This window comes from Papio anubis, chromosome 7 (genome assembly GCF_008728515.1).
Source record: "Papio anubis isolate 15944 chromosome 7, Panubis1.0, whole genome shotgun sequence".
Lineage (NCBI taxonomy): Eukaryota > Metazoa > Chordata > Mammalia > Primates > Cercopithecidae > Papio > Papio anubis.
In genome coordinates this window covers 59,234,458-59,252,953 of record NC_044982.1, presented here as the reverse complement: position 1 = coordinate 59,252,953, position 18,496 = coordinate 59,234,458, and the positions used below count along the sequence as shown (strand labels likewise).

The 18,496-nt window shown below is 33.8% G+C and overlaps 1 protein-coding gene across 3 annotated transcripts in view; it reads right to left on the bottom strand.

The window, feature by feature from the left end:
* The window catches only part of MDGA2 (MAM domain containing glycosylphosphatidylinositol anchor 2), an 840,045-nt gene that overhangs the window by 272,897 nt on the left and 548,652 nt on the right, over positions 1-18,496 (bottom strand). For all 3 annotated transcript variants that reach the window (XM_009211479.4, XM_009211478.4, XM_003901752.5), the window contains one exon: positions 9,573-9,705. In XM_009211479.4, the coding sequence (XP_009209743.3) occupies positions 9,573-9,705 (133 nt within the window). The remainder of the gene's footprint in view (positions 1-9,572; positions 9,706-18,496) is intronic.

Here is an 18,496-nt window from a genome sequence, read left to right as displayed (position 1 = left end):
TATACAATTTTTATATTTACTTATTTTGCCAAATATTGACAAAATCTTGGAATTTAGCTATGATTTAATATTAGTTCTGAAACATACATATTAGTAGATAGATTCTATCATTAATACTTTTCACTAAATAGGAAGGAAAAAGGAAAATTGATGAGCTAGATGATATTTTAGAAAGTCTCTTTGCTTTTTTCACAAAGGATATTTTCAGTACACCCACTACCACCACCATAACTAAGAGCCTACTATTTGCCAGGCACTATAAACATATAATTTAATTTTATCTTCACAATATCTGTAGTGAGGTACAAATCTGGGGAAACTGGTACTCTAAATGACTTACAGCTTGGAGAAGAACAGTGGCTAGGTGTGCATCTTCTCTTAAGTTAGGATAAAATCTTCCTGACAGTGACTTTTTCTATCAGAAATATTGATAGCACAAATATTTGCAAAGATTCACTCAAATATGTGCATTAGGTCAAGAAATAACTTGCCAGTTAATTTTTAAGAAATAATCATGTAAGCCCCATGTATTAAAGGATAACAGCACAATCAGGTAATAATCTTCTCAGATTCCGTACGACTGAACTTTGCTTGCATGTACCTTGGGGCTCAAGGGCAGCTGTGTACTTATGGGCTGCATCTACCCCTTTGTAGCAATCTTATTTCCTCTGTGTTTTGTTATTGTTGTTATTGTCATTATTTTGCTAAATAAATGTAAAATTTTATTGTGAGCGTTCTCTTCCCAACATTATGTTACCTACCCGAGAGCACCTCATAAACATGATTTAGCAGAAAGCAAATTCAAAGAGTTGAAGGAATTGATCATAAGAGAACCAGAATCCACACCCAGCTCTTGTTCAATAATGCTTCTTTAGGTAGAGTTGTTTAAGGCTCCATATGCACCCACATTAAAAATTGACATTAAGACTTGAATCTTATATGGAGGTAGGCTGGATAGTTGATTAGTTCATTGAGTGACCAATTGTTTTGTTTTGGGAGAACTATTGGGTTTCCCAGGATGTGGGACTTCCACTAAGTCCAAGGCAAATTGGGATGGTTGCTCTGCCTAAAGATGACATTTTGACATAATCTATCCTAGTATTCGGAGTGAATAAGCAATATGACTGGCTACATGCACTTAAGAAAATAATATTTTGTATTTTATTGGATCTCCTTTGTTAGAGCCAGTAACCTATAAAAGCAAATTGTCAGTAAATGATCATGGAGCTATTCTTAGCCACAAGTTATATATGGCTAGCTCCAAAACCATGAAGAAATTGTAAAATGTATTTCTACCAAATGAATTATTGCCTATGATAATGCAATTCTTAGTATTTCACTAGACTAGTGAAACTCTGAAAAGAACCAAGGTTGGTCTACAAATCCATAATCTAGGAACAGTTTGAAAATTAAAAATTAATTGTTTTTAGTAGTATAAAAATCCTATTACTTTATTTTAGCATATCCTCGACCCAATCTACTGAAACAAATATAAAATACATGGTCTGAGCTTTTGCAAGATTTTCTCATGAATAACTATTTTAAATTTTGAATTATAATTATAATCTAAGAGCATATTAAAAATAATAAATACTTAAAGTTAGAAAAATATAATCAATGACTATCCTAGATGTTTGCTAAAACACAGATTATTGGATATGGTCCAAAGTATTTCTATTGTGAGATGGCTTTTAGTGTTGCCTTTCATTTGACTAAGGTTGTTTATTGTATCTGGATTATGATATCTTCTGGGAGAGTTACTAGTTTTTGGGGTATATTTATGTACGAACCCATAGTTTCCAGATACATTTGAATAAAGAAATACAAAAATTTCATTGCTAGGACAACAAAATGCACAGGTGTAGGGAGATCCCAGCAACATGCAAACTTCCTTTTACGACAGCAATAGAATTTTGAAAAATCTGGATCATCTTATTGCTCTATATACTGCCTTAGGAAAACCAAAGTTGAAACCTCACAATGACCATTGCTTCTATTTAAGATGTGCTGACTTATCATCATCTATATTCTTCCTCTCTGAAGTTACATTAGTGAAAATAGGTCATATATATGCTTGATTACCTCAGGAAATGACAGAGCACTGAAATGAAGGATCTGTTGAATATCAACAACCTTGAAGTTTCTTCATTTCCTAACAAACCACTATCAATTTCATAAATAATATTTTGTATTTATGTTAAACATTTGTTCTCCTAATAGGTTAGATATAAATATACTTACAATATGAATCATTTCTATAGATTTTAGTGGGAAATACTAGTATCTAACATATGCAGTGACAAAAGTCATCCATAAAATGATTGTGAACTTATTTCAAGATTAATCATCAATGATTGAAGCTATACACTGTAGGCAGAATAATGCTCTCCCCAAAAGATGCCCATGTGTTATTATTTTTGAAAACAAAAATGTTTTCTTCATTTTTAAGAAGGTGAAAAATAAGTTAAGAGAAGCTAACTATTAGTAACTTCCTAAAAGATTTGGGAACCAAAATTTAAACCTTAGACTTTTGAATGCTAAAACGTATGCAAAAGAGCTATAGGGAACATCTTATTCTCTATATCTACAATATTCTAATAACATTTGTTGTGTTCCATTATTGGCTGTAGCAGTAAACACTGTTGTTCAGATAACCTGGATTGTTATCTATGATAAAAAATTATTAAAGCACCCATATTTCCAATATTTTAGCACGTGAAACGTGAAAAGTCCAATGTTTTTTCTTCCATTTCACATATTAGCTTTGCCCTCACTGAAAAAGAGACTCAGGGGAAAAAAAATCCAAGAATAATGCACAAGTTCACTGACTTATCATTTATGTCCCTGCTGTAATCTTTTGACCATGCTTTTAAAAATTCATGATATATTACAGGAGTGATATCTGTCTCTCCCTAAAATTTCATCTTACTTTCTTCTTTTAGAGTTGCATTCTTCATATTTCCTGAAAGCTAAGAATACAGGGCCATAAATGCTATCAATGGAGTCACTTCTTTAATTTGAGTTCCCAGTGAGGAATAGGCTCTTTAACACATCTGACTCATTTTCTTGCTTTGATTTAGCATATATTATAAACTTATGTCTGAAATTTTAAGGAAAAGCAATCCTAAATGCGAAGTTCACATTCAGTAATTTGGGAGTATTATAGACTGAATTGTGTCCTTCCCTCCAAATTCATATCCCGAATCCTGTCTTCCAGTGTGACTGTATTTGAAGACAGGGCTTTTACAGAGAGGTAACCAAGGGTAAATTAGGTCCTAAGGATGGGACTCTAATCAAATACAGCTAGTGTCCATATTTGGGACACTAGAGGAAAGGACACTAGAGCTTTCTCTCTTTCCCTCCATGAAAGCACAGAGGAAAGGTTATGTGAAGACACAGCAAGAAAGCTGTCATCTTCAAGTCAAGAAGATAGCTTTCATGAGAAACCAACCCTGATGGCACTTTGATCTTAAACTTGTGGCCTCTAGACCTATGAGAATTTAAATTTCTACTGTTTCAGTCTCTCAGTCTGTGGTGCTCTGCTATGGCAGCCCAAGCTGACTAACATAGAACATCACCATATGTATACCATCTATTTTCACAAATCTAAATAGTCCTTAAAAACTGTTATTGATGGTTAACTAGCATATCTAGATTCTAAATAAATGATTCTCTTGATTATCTAGATGCTATGAAGATCATCTAAACCCAAGAGGCTAGAAAAATTCATATGACTAAGGAAAATGGCTGATGTTAGTATTAAGGTGCAGGTTACGGCAAAATTTTTACTGTTACTTCCTCTTGCACTTACATTGGCTGTCTATGACCATAGGTGTAGCGTATCACAAGACAAATTGTTTTTGTATTTTGTTTCATGCTCACAGTTATCAAAAATTCTATAACTAAAATATTTTCTTTTTCATAAGGCTTAAGTAAGTTACTTAAATTCCTCTAAACATGAAGGGAACTATCATGAATAGATAACAGTATACAAAATGTGTTTTTTTTGTTTGTTTGTTTTATTTTTATTTTTTATTTATTTTTTTTTTTGAGATGGAGTCTCGCTCTGTCACCCAGGCTGGAGTGCAGTGGCCGGATCTCAGCTCACTGCAAGCTCCGCCTCCTGGGTTTACGCCATTCTCCTGCCTCAGCCTCGCGAGTAGCTGGGACTACAGGCGCCCGCCACCTCGCCCGGCTAGTTTTTTTTTTTGTATTTTTTAGTAGAGACGGGGTTTCACCGTGTTAGCCAGGATGGTCTCGATCTCCTGACCTCGTGATCTGCCCGACTCGGCCTCCCAAAGTGCTGGGATTACAGGCTTGAGCCACCACGCCCGGCCCTACAAAATGTTTTATACTGAAATTCACAACAATTGCTGGGCATTTATATTACAACTTCCCTAAGAGCTACATAAAATAATAAAAAGAGATAATAGCTGCCTAACATAGGCAGCCTAACAAAGCAGCCTAACAAAGACATTTCTTGACCTCTATCTTCTTCCATGATAATTTATTGAGACAAAAAGAAAAACAAAAACAGAGTAGAAGAGAAAGGACAAAAAATTGAAGAATAAATGAGAGAAGGAAGGAGGAGAAAGATATATATTTTCCCTCTATTTCTATAGCCAGTAATACTTTTATGGCTTGGTTCCTTGAATTAAATCCCATTTAAAGATGATATCTTAATTAGATAACGTTTATAAATGCTAAGGTAGAGCAGACTAAATCAAGGGACTTATATAATTAGGCCAAATGAGCCACACCTATCCCTTTTTTATACACTTCATCATAACCTCCCAAGCAGGTAAAAAATATGTTTTTCATCCTAATATAGGTAACGTACTTAATTCTTATTTGCCTTTGAAATTGTGAGACATCAAGTCATTAAGTGCTTGAAATTCATTAAAATAAATAAAATTTGTTTTATCATATTCTATGTGTCCTAGTGTTGGTAACACACATAATATGAGAAACTTAAAATAATTTATACTCAGTTATCCTAATTATGATAATTTCAAAATACACCTATATTACCATCTAAACTTATAAATTTTAACAGGCTTATTTTAATAAACTATGAGAAATATAGCTACATTAAGAATTTACCAATCAAGGATCAAGGGAGCATATATTCACGACAATTTGAATTTATGCTCCCAGGTTAAATATATACATATATATACACACACATGTTTTAAAGATAATTTACCAGTCAAGAGGTGATACCCCTTTTCATCCAAATATGAGTAGGGAAACAACCTGAACAACTTCTAGACCCTCCCAAGCGCTGTGTCAATTGATCAGGGTGCACGACAATAAATAAATAAATAAGTCACTTTATCTTTTATAAAATTCTATGCACTGTCTCAATAAATTTTAAGACAGCTAGATTAGGTGTGATACATAATGACACTTCTGTGGCAGGAGACATTTTCATAGCATGCCAAACAAGAAATGGGAGCCAACAAATTAATTAACACTTTCTATGGCTGATAGACAGTTATGAGTTCCATCACAATGCTATTTCATAGTAGGAAAGTTAAGAAACCACGTTATTGGTAATTCTACAGATGACATTGACTTTACCATGACACCCAGACACTGCCTTTCGAAGCAATTCTAGAAAATTAATTTCTATTCACAAAATGGAATGGGCTCATGGAAACAGTAGGATAACAAAGACTACATATTACTATCATCCAAAGTAATTATTTAAACTTGTTTAAAGTGTACACATTGCAAGGTCACCTGCCAGAAAGTCTAATTCAGCAGGTATGGGATGCAGCCAGAAAACTTACTCCATGGTGTAACTGTTCCACTGTAAGAACATTTTAGAAATTTTTACTTCTATTATACATTATTTCCATCTTTACATCCTGTTTCATTTGGGCATTGTGCAAATCAGGTCCAGAGACTAATTGCAATTAAAAAGTTGATGTGATTGTGGAGATGTTCCAATGGCATTTTGTCTCTACCAAAAGTACATTTATTAGCCAATTATTTGACATTAATTGTAAGAATAATTTCTAAACTAAAGTAAGACTTTTATAAACATAGTGGCTTACAAACAAGATTAACCAAACATATTTCAATATTTATAATTTTCTCCTGTCAATAAGGTACACATTTTCCTTGACATTTTGCAAACCAACAGTTTAAAATATGGTACTTTTACATACATCACTTAGAGATTCAAAACAGTAAGAATCACTAGGAGCAACTGACATTCACGTTGATTATAGCAATGGTAACTAATATTCCTCTTTCTCTATTAAAAGAGCACTGAAATATCTTGCATGCAATTATTTGTAGTTTACAGACCTATTTGCATGAGGATGTTCTAAGCTTAATTTATGCCCTGTGTACTTTGAAAGCTACCTCAATAATTTCACCTATTTGAAATTCATAAACTCTTCCAACTATGAGCACCACCAGATGGAAAAATTTCTGAAATGAACCCAGTTTGAACGTGTAAAGTATGAGGCATATGACATGTCTGATTACAGTTACTGAAGACTTGAATGGATACTAGCTTATATTTTTAAACTCAATTACTTACCATAATTCTAATACTTATTTTGTAGTGAACATCAATCAACATTTTTGTGAGATAATTTATAAAGGTGAATAATAGGTTTTTATGTTTGCCCAGTCTAGATACATATTAGCTGAAAAATAAAAAATGCAACATAAAGCTGAAAGGTTAAATAAAATATCTCTAGTTATAGCACTACTGTGCCCTCCACAGAACAGGTATTCAATGACTGTTTTCTGAGCCTTTTTTTTTTTTTTTTTAATAATCACAGAAATAAAGTCATCCAATTACTTTAAAAGATTTCAGAAATTCTACCACTTTTCCCGGTAATCTTCCCCTTTTGGCTTTAAGGTATGAAGTCCTTATTTATTCCTAACAAAACACTCTGGATGAGATTTAAGTTCATTTTCTCCATCTCTACGAAAACTAAGAAGAGCTGTCAGCCTCCTATTTAGAATAACTTTTCAAACATTGGAGTCAATCTAGTCCCCATTCCTTATGAGCTGTGGGACCTTGGAAAATGATAAAAATCACATCTACAAGATAAATATATTAAATATAATTTTATTGGTTATCTTTGTCTTTAAAGAATTTTTGTGTATGTCAATTTAGTTCATTCTCAAAACAATCCAATGAGGATGTTTCATTACTGCAGGACAGTTCATTATGTGTCAGATGATAGAAAAAGACCTGACAAGAAAAATCTGTTTATGTTCCTATAGTTATAAAAATAAACTGAGATAAAAAACACTAAAGACTTTAAAAATTAATAAGGCACTGCTAAAGTGCAAGGTGGTAACTTAAGTAATAATATATCTCAGTGTTTTATTCTTCCTCATTCCAGAGTAATGCTTTTATTCATCCCATAGGTCATACTTTCATTTTATTTTTAATTTTCTCTCTGGATCATATATATTTCAAGAAAAATATCAAAGAAGCTAAGAAAAACAAAATTAGTTATAAGGCACAATGCATTTCATGCCAAGAAGAATAACATAATTACAACCAGTTCTTATGTGTTAACCTGTTTATTCTTGTTTCTCAATATCCAATTTCCCCTTTTTTAAGTCAGATGATATTAACTTTTGTAAGTCCCAAGTCCACTAAGATTTTATATTTCTATTTTTTTTCTGCAACATAATTTCCATCAACTTTTTTTGGGGGGGGGGAAACAGACTCTCGCTCTGTTGCCCAGGCTGGAGTGCAGTGGCACTATCTTGGCTCACTGCAACCTCCGCCTCCCAGGTTCATGCCATTCTCCTGCCTCAGCCTCCTGAGTAGCTGGGACTACAGGCGCCCGCCACCACGCCCGGCTAATTTTTTTGTATTTTTAGTAGAGACGGAGTTTCACCGTGTTAGCTAGGGTGGTCTCGATCTCCTGACCTCGTGATCTGCCCACCTCAGCCTCCCAAAGTGCTGGGATTACAGGTGTGAGCCACCACGCCCTGCCTCCGTCAACAATTTCCTACGATTATTGATAAAGTTTAATTTTCTCTCATTGTTCTTGTACTTTAATGACTTTTAACTGATATGAAATAGAGCATTCTCTAGTTTAAGACAATTTAAATCTTAGCCAAAATCAGTGTTCCTATCATTGCTGAACCATAGGAGGGTCTCAATACGTTTGATGAATAGAAAAATTAATGTATAAATGAATGAACATTTCAAAATCTTGGCAGCTTGATGGAACATATGTTGATGAACCAATGCCGTAGCTGACTTTTTAAAATATATTTTACAATAAAGTCCTAAGTTTCATCTTTTTACCAACTAAGTTGGTTGGATTTGCTGACCAGCTCTTTGTTAGAAGAACTAGTAAAGTGTGTTCCACATGCTTTAGATGTATCCACTCTAATTCTTTCTACAACTTCATGAATTTATGAGGAAATCAGGCAAAGAAGAGTTAGGTGACTTGCTCGACAAGGTGCAAAAGCTAGTAAGTGGCACAAGCAGAGTCTAGACCCAGACACAAAAAAGCCCATACTTTTAGAGATTTTTGTTAATGGGAAAAGGGTCTTTAAAAATCTTTAGTTTAATATAGTTACTTAAAAGTAAAAATTTATATTAATTGACACAAAAAGTTGGAGATTCTCAAGACCAGTTCAAATTTTAATTTATTAAGGTGATTGTTTAAGCACAATCATACAAAATATGTTTTACTCATATACTCTCTCTTTGCTCTTTCATTCATCAATTTATCTTTAAGATGTTTACCATTATTCTAGGGTCTATATTATTGAACAAAGGCTAACTTAAGTTTCAATCCTATTAAGGCTTTAACTTTTATTTTATTTTTTTTGAGACGGAGTTTTGCTGGTGTTGCCCAGGCTGGAGTGCAATGACACGATCTTGGCTCACCGCAACCTCCGCCTCCCTGGTTCAAGCGATTCTCCTGCCTCAACCTCATGAGTAGCTGGGATTACAGGCGCCCACCACCACGCCCAGCTAATTTTTGTATTTTTAGTAGAGACAGGGTCTCGCCATGTTGGCCAGGCTGGTCTTGAACTCCTGACCTCGGGTGATCCACCCGCCTCGGCCTCCCAAAGTGCTGGGGATTACAGGAGTGAGCCACCGTGCCCAGTCATTTTCTACAAAAATACTGTTTTAAAAACATCTATCTGAAATTACCTATTAGTTTTCTTGACTTGACACAAAGCAAAAGAAAGATTATTTTACTTAACTCTGAAGGCACAAAACTCATTTAGCAACTTCAATCATGAATTTTTATATGAAGCATCTAGTATTTCTCAAGAATATTTTTGAACAGGATATACGCTCATTAGTGACATTTTAGAATGCAATACTTTAAAGAGCTATAATATTGTAGGTTTACATGTAAACATATTACATGGAGTATATTACAATGACATTTTACTGTGTCCATGTATGAAGCTTTTCAGATATCCCAGGATTTTCTGGGAATAAAGGTGCTTATTCCTACATACACCATAGAAATAATTTGGTCTTTAAAAAGTTAAAGAGAGTTTTTAAACATTAGTTGTAGATAAGATACATGTAACATATGGAGATAATTCCATACCTGTTTTATTGGACAGTCTAAATGACACCATCTTATCAGGAATATTACATACGTTCCTCACTGAAGCAATGCAGCTATAATTAGCATAGTCCTGAGGTCGAAGATTCTTTAGTTTTAAGATCTTTGTTTCACCCTGAAAATGTAAAAAAAAAAAGCATTAGAAAAAGCCAACACAACCAGAATGAATGAAACATCACATTACATTGTATTAAATCATATTATTATGAAAATATGACAGGCTGTCTTTTTTTAAGGGACATGCCCTAACTTTAAAATAAGTTATAAATGAATTAACTTTAAAATAACACTGCATTTGAAAAAAATACTGTAATATTAAGTATGCCTGGAGATAAAAACTAACAGACTACAATGAAAATTCATAACATTTTCTTTGCAAACTAGTTTCCCCAGGGGAAAAGTCTATTTCTGGTGGTAGTTACACAAATTATTATACAAGGATCAGAACAGTGTACTTAATAATGGAGTGCATTCAACAAACACTGCAATCTATTCAGACACTGACGTGAGAAGACAAAGAAAAGAATCTGAAGAAGAGCCAACAAATGAAACACAGTTGTTAGAACAAAGTTAATTAAGTAAATCTAATGATAGATAATTAAATTTATAAACATAAATATTTTGTATATGGAGCAATGACAGGTGACAGATCTAAAACTGAAGGAAAGAACCATTCATGAGTGTTTCTATATTATTATTGTTCTTGTTATTTCATGTTCAAGAGTTTAAGGGCTAACCCTCCAGGTAAATCTGCACAACTGTAGATAGATGCAAATCAAGCAAGTGGCCAGAAGTATCTAACAAACTCTTGATGAGCCAAGAAAAACTTTGTAAAAACATTGGATTGAAATTGCTGAAGGGAAAAAAAGAACATACAACAAAATTTAGTCTCCTGCCCAATTCAAATTAGGTCCCCTGGACTTTCTTTGCCTTCTAAAGTTATTAATGCATTATCTCAAAACAGTTCTTCTTGTAAATAACTTACTTATTTTGATGGCAAAATAGTGTCCCAGTGATTTTATAGTATTAGGGATACTATAAAAATTCAAAATGTTAATTTTTTTCCAGATAATGTGTGTATGGAACAATGTGCTTCATCACTTTACCTGGGTAACATGTGTCGAGTTCTAAAACTTGTAATACTTTCATATGTTACTGAGGAGGACTGGAATACTTAGTGACTTACTACATAAAAACACTGCTGTTCATTTGCAAGAAAGCTTACCCAGACATAGGCACACAGTTTTGCAAATGTGTCAAATGAATCTCTATTCTAGTGTGCATGGAATTATGGTCATAAGTATTTTCATTCACTGTCCAAATTGAGTCTTAAATCAGTCACTCCTTTAGCATTTCCCTCAGTGGTATAAAAAAAAAAAAATTACCTTTCAACTTTTGTTTAGAGGAAACACTGAATTTTTAACATACAATAAAAATAAATGTATCCCGTACAAATATACACAGAAGTCTATGTGTTTCTAGAGTTTATATATAAAACTATTATCTTGCATTACAGAATTCCCATACACGATATAAAATGCCTAGAAAATGTGCTTAGCTAGAAAGAATAGTTGAAAGAAAATGATATGCTAGAATTAGTCAACTCAGATAATTTTTGAATAAAGTGATACATCTTACCTCTCCTACCTTTGTCACACTTATTGCTCAAATTTCTTTGCTTTTATTTCTCCTCTCTATATGACTAGTGTTATTCCTTGGAATTCTACTTGTTCCATAGTTAACCTCACTTTATAACATTTCATTAGGTGGCATTATCCTTGCTGATGAATTTCTACTACAAGCTCTATTTCTTGCCCCACTCCAAAGTCTGAGCCCCCATTCCAGAATTCTCCCTGAAGTTTCAGATACACATAACAAATGTTTGTCAATATGTCCATTCTGATGCTTCAGACACATCTAAACTCAACATATCCTAAACTGAACTTCAAATCTGTTCCTTTAAACCTACTCCTATTTCTGTAAAAATTGTAATTTACACCTCAGCAGTTTAGACCTTATCAGTTATAAGTACTTTACCTTTCTTTGGAATATCCACTGCATCTTATACTATGACATATATTTGTAACTCACTATTTAGTGTTTGCTTGTGAGTTATCATTTGATGTGTTGAGTTGTGCTCTTTAACTGAATCGTAAGCCCCCTAGGGGCAGAGGTATCCTGTATGTCCCACAACAGCTAAAAGAAAGCATTTCCTATCCATAGCTTAATAAATATTTGGATTAACAAGACATACTTAAATTTTGGTCTTTCTGACAGGAAGACCATTTGACCCGGCCATACTATTATTACTGGGTATATACCCAAAGGAATATAAATCATTCTATCACACAGATACATGCACACATATGTTTATTGCAACACTATTCACAATAGCAAAGACGTGGAATCAACCTAAATGTCCATCATGTTAGACACTGGATAAAGAAAATGTGGTACACATACACCATGGAATACTATGCAGCCACAAACACACAAAAATGAAATCATGTCCTTTGCAGGAACATGGACGGAGCTGGAGAACATTATCCTTAGCAAACTAATGCAGTTAAAGAAAACCAAATCCCACATGTTCTCACTTAGAAGTGGGAGCTAAATGATGAGAACACACAGACACATAAAGGGGAAATCATACACACTGGGGCCTATTGGAGGGTAGATGCTAGAAGCAGGGAGAGGATCAGGAAAAATAACTAATAGATACTAGGCTTAATACCTGGGTGATGAAATAACCTGTACAACAAACCCCTATGAACACGTTTACCTCCCAAGTAGCTGGGATTACAGGCATGCGCCATCATGCCCAGCTAATTTTTGTATTTTTAGTAGAGACGGGGTTTCACCATGTTGGCCAGGCTGATCTTGAACTCCTGACCTCAAGTGACCCATCTGCCTTGGCCTCCCAAAGTGCTGGGATTACAGGCATGAGCCTCTGTATCCGGCCCACAATGATGTTATAATAATAAAAGATACAAAACATAAAATCTATCTATACAAATTAGACATCTTCATTCTTCCTCATTAAACAACTCTGCCCTTAGCTTATGTCTGCTGTACTTCTTACATTATCCTCATTACTTTATAATTTTTTGCCCCTTTTACAAATATTGTCATACTAATAATCAGCTGGAAACTGTCTGATTTTTTCACTGTAATGTTTCTATATTTAAATATTTTTACTTGAACTACTAAAACCTGTACATGGCCAAACTGTCTCCATGTTCCCTGTAAAACATAAAAATCATATCAAGGAAACTCAATGATTTTAAATGTTATCTTGCCATGGCATGTCCTATCTCACACTTTAAGAAATAGTCAGTTGTTTACTTTAAATTAACTAAAAACAAGGAGGGGATGAACTCCTCTAATGTTCTGTTTCTTGATCTTCAAGCTACTACAAGGGGTGTGATCTCTCTAAAAACTCATCAAGCTGTACACTTATGTTTCATGTGCTTTTCTACACATACATTTCAATAAAAGTTTATGTAAAATTAACTATAGCCTTATTTCAACAAACAGACAATCATTTAGTGTATACTCTGTGCCAATTACCTTTTGAACGCTGGGAACACAGCGGAAAGAACATGGAGCATATGTGTGAAACAATAAATGTCTACACAAATACAGAGGATGATTTAAAAGAGTATTAAATACTACCAAATCAATCAAACAAGAGAATAGATAGAGAGAAATGAAGATGTAGTAAGCTACTTTAGATGGAACAGACTGGAAAGCAGCTCTCATTAGGTCTTACTTGAGTTGAAAGTTGAAGGGCTAGAAATACACTGGAGAGATGAGTGATACAGAATGACACTGGGACCCACAACCGTGGAGACCCTGACACAGCAGTAACGTTGGCATGTTGGAGAGCTAGAAAGAAAATTAATGTGACTGGAGTGCAGCACAATAAAGAACATAAAATGAGGCAAGATTTCAAAGCTTGGAAAAGGTCATATTAGATGGCTATGATTGCAGATTTGTATTTATTCTAAAGTTACTTATTCTGTGTTTAATGCTACTAGTCTCTTCCTTCTAATTTTTTTCACCAAGGATTGCTTTCTCCTCTTGGAAAATACTTTAAACTTGATTTCCACCATCCCTAATTCTCCATTTCACCAAGCAACTCTACTCATAGTCTTTTTGAGGTATCATTGTATTATTTCAGAAAGGTTTTCTCTTTCTTTTTCTTTTTCTCTCTCTTTCTTTCTCTCTCCTTCCTTTCTTTCTTTCTTTCTTTCTTTCTTTCTTTCTTTCTTTCTTTCTTTCTTTCTTTCTTTCTTTCTTTCTTTCTTTCCTTCCTTCCTTCCTTCCTTCCTTCCTTCCTTCCTTCCTTCCTTCCTTCCTTCCTTCTTTCTTTCTCTCTCTCTCTCTCTCTTTCTCTCTCTCTCTCTCTCTCTTTCTCTCTCTCTCTCTCTCTCTCTCTCTCTCTCTCTCTTTTGAGACATGGTTGGCTCTGTCCCAGAGATGCAGTGGTGTGACCTCGGCTCGCTGAAACTCCGCCTCCAGGTTCAAGCAATTCTCATGCTTCAGCATCACAAGTAACTGGAATTATAGGTGGCGTGACATCACACTGGGCTAATTTTTATATTTTTAGTAGAGATGGGGTTTCACCATATTGACCAGGCTGGTCTGGAACTCCTGGCCTCAAGTGATCTGCCTGCCTTGGCCTCCCAAAGTGTTGGGATTACAGGCATAAGACGCTGCACCAGCCTCAATATGAAGAGATTTCAACCTAAAAGTTCTTACTTCTGATCCATCCTCTAAAAGTGTATTCTTCCTATGGGTATTCTCCTTTACTTTTTGAGTTAATGCTTTTTGTCTATTTATATCAATCACATTTGAGTATATATTTATATATGTTTTTATTGTTTAAATTATGTCTATGTATTGATCCTGCCTTTTCATTTAATGAGATCACTTCAAATTCTCTTCCCTACCATTTGGGCAGTGTTTTGCATGTTGTCAACTCAGAAAAGATTGCTGACTAGAAAGGAATAGAGCCAGCTCATCATATTGCACATAGTAAGTTTTTAGTAAGTTTCCTGAACCATGTTGACTCTAATGGTAGTAATGGAAATTTTAAAAATCTTTACATTAGGGTAGCCTGCAAGATAGATTTATGAAGCTGCATTTGGGGCCATCCATAGGAGAGCTGAACAGTCAATTATGGAAAAGAGAATGTAAAAGAAAGGTAAGCCCCAAGGAAATATATAAATTAATCAAGTACAGAGAACCAATATCAATGCAGCTCTGGCCATTAAAATGCAGAGGTGGTTTTTGTAAAGGATACATTCTTAAAATATTTTGTATACCTGAATTTTTGTGATCAGGGACACTGCTAGTATTTACGTTATCTAAAGGTAAAAAATATGAATTTGGTGGTAATATTGAGATTACAAAAGAGAATTTGTGCTACTGTTTGAGATGATTTCTATTCTTTAAAGACCTACAAGTATAGCCCTATAAATACAACGGTATGCATATGTATATCCTAGTTAATTCTTATTCAGAACACAGCAGCAAAATGGACACATGAGAAGGTGCTGTAGTTTAGATGTTTGTCCTTAATCCTCATGTTGAAATTTAATCCCAATGTTGGAAGTAGCGCCTAATGAAAGATATCTGGGTCATGGGGGTAGATGCCTCATGAATAGATTAATCTACTGAGGGGGGCTGTGAATGAGTTCTAACTCTATTAGTTTCCTTGAGAGCTGGTTGTTAAAAAGAAATCTGGAACATCCCCCCTTTCTCTCTTGCTTCCTCTCTCATCATGTGATCTCTGCACATACCAGCTCCCCTTTGCCTTTTGCCATGAGTGAAAGCAGCATGAAGCCCTCACCAGATGCAGATGCCATATCATGCTTCCTGTACAGTCTGCAAAACTGAGAACCAAATAAATATCTTTTCTTTATACATTACCTAATCTCAGGCGTTCTTTTATGGCAACACAAAACGGACTGAGAAGAATAGACAAAAAAAGAAAGAAAAGCCTCTAGATGCATGATTTCCCAGTGGTTCAGCTATCATGGGATTGGAGAGTTGTTCTGGGTGAGCTAAAATGATTACTTCTTGCAGTCAGAAAACAAGATACCAAGATATGTGAAACTAGAGGAGCCAGGTAACATGGTCTGTAAGTCAATATATAAGATTAATGTATATACCATGTCAATGGGTAGAGTGGGTAATTCAGATGAAGTCTGTTAATGGAATATTTTTTAAAATAACAGAATTATGGAAAACTTTGAGGCTTACCTTCTTAATTCATGACAGTCAAGATATAATAAAAATATTTTAAAACAACACGGCAGAATGTGTAAGAAAGCAGAGAATATATGCACACACAGATTAATGTTATCAAATGGCATATATGTGTACATGTGGTAATGAGTATCATTTAGGCTTTACTATTTATAACTACTTTATCACATAACATTAATTTCATTTTGTTGATCATTTGAGTTTGATATTTTTGGGTGTTGGGAGGCTTTTTGTATGTGAATTTTCATGATTTGTAAAAAGGAATTTTGAGTTGATTATTGTCTAATTGTATAATTAGTCTAATTAGACTAATTACAACTAATTATGTAATTGATGTAAACATGTTCAGTCTTGTAATTAGATGGTGTAATTACAATACACAAGATGATGTCATGAACATCTTTACAAAAGTTCTAGACAAACGGAAAGTGAATTTTCAATTTGTAAGATTTAAGTAATTGTTTAACATTTCTTAAACAATTACAAAATTATCTGCAATATATATATTTAACTTTTGACATTATTTTTTAACAAAAGAAATAAAAGGAAGACATACAATGTATATTAGTTAGTGGCCCTTACCAATGCTGACATTGCTCTAGTGAAGGAATACACACAGCCTCAAGCGGTATTTCCATATTACTTATAAAATAAAGTAGGACTTTAAAAAAATTATAATCATTCATTTTGATACTTAGATATCAGTAAAAACTAAAGCCTGTCAAGTTAGATTCATTTTATGAAGCTCTAATGACTAATTTATTACAAACTTATAAATAGAAAATTATATATGCTAGCCTATGTCTTTTAGTAGTAAGTGAGTGGAAGTACAAAAAAATATAATTATTCCTCCTAGAAATATTGCATTATGTGCTTATGAATTCATACCAGCTTTAGGAACACAGACCAATTTTTTTCTGGAAACATTGTCTATAAAAAGGTATAAACAAGATTTTTGTCACTCAACAGAATTTAGGAATAAATATTCAATTCAAATTACTATAGTTATTAGCATATTATTAATCAGCATACAAAATAGATATATCTCATTATCTTAGAAATTCTATTTATTAAAAACAAGACGTTAGTAAATAACATTATTATTGAAAACATATCTTGAAAAGAAGTTTCATTTTCTAACATTAAAACTTCAGCAGACATCTGAACCCTTCCACCATATATTCCCAATATGCCTCCCCAGCTTCACAGTTCCCTGTCATCCACACCTACTAAATATTGTTCTAACTAACGAGAGACATGGATACTCTTTGGAGACATTGTCTTTCTTCTGCATTTCTTGCAGGTGCTAATGTCTCCACCTTGAATGCTCCCTCCATAGCAGTGTTGTATATCTCTATTTTGACAATGATTTTTATTTTATATCATAATTATTGATCATCTTAAGTTTTCCTTTATATATCAACAAACATCAGAGGAGGAGCCTTGCCTAGTACCTCTGTATTTCTGGCAAAGGTATGCCCATATCTTGAATATAGTAGATCTTAGTTATTTTAACTGAATCTTATTTACGTCATGAAGCCACAAAGGCCAATGGCTATCAACCTAAGGAGATAAATTTAAAAATTAAAATATTATTGAAGTGCCCCAATATGAACAATACTAACATAAAAGTTTTTTTCATTATAAAGTACACATGGCAGTATGGGAAACAGTAGTTCAAGAAATCAATAACATCTAAGAAGTATATATGTATATGTTTGTGTAAAGTTATATATACATATATATACACACACGTATGTTTTGTCTCTCCCTACATATATATATGTATACATATATACATATATCTCTCTATATATATATGTATATATATACATATATATAGAGAGAGAGAGAGACATAAAAACATTAGCACAATAAGCAAAAGATAAAGTAAACAGAGAAAGAGTAACCCAATATGGAGGTATAAAGAAGGAAGGAATGAGACGTTGTATCAGCTTTTCAGAGACAGCTTCCCTGAGATGATGAGTCTTCAGTGTTAAGAAGGCCTCTGCCATATTATCTAACTAAAGAATACCTAGAAATAAATTTAACCAAGGAGGGGAAAGATTGATACAATGCAAACCATCAAACATTGATGAGAAAAATTGAAGAGGATACAATTAAATTGGAAGATATCACAGGTTAACGGATTGGAAGAATTAACATTGTTAAAATTTCTGTACTATCCAAAGTGATCCACAGATTCAATCCAATCCTGTTAAAATACCAATGAAATTCTTCACAGATATAAGAAAACACAATCCAAAATGTGTATGAAACCACAAAAAATCCCAAACAGCCAAAGCAATTTTGAGCAAAAACAACAAAGTTGGCATCATACTATCTGACTTCAAAATATTCTACAATACTATAGTATCCAAAACAGCATAGTACTGACATAAAAATAGACATATAGGCCAATGGAATGGAATAGACAGCACATAACCAAATCAACACACTTACAGCCAATGAATTTTCAACAAAAGTGCCAAAATCTCACATTAGGGAAAGGAAAATGTGTCTTCAGTAGATAGTGCTGGGAAGCTTGAATATTCACATGCAGAAAGGTAAAGCTACACTTCTATTTCTCCTCATATACAAACAACAACTCAAAATGAATTCAACCCTTA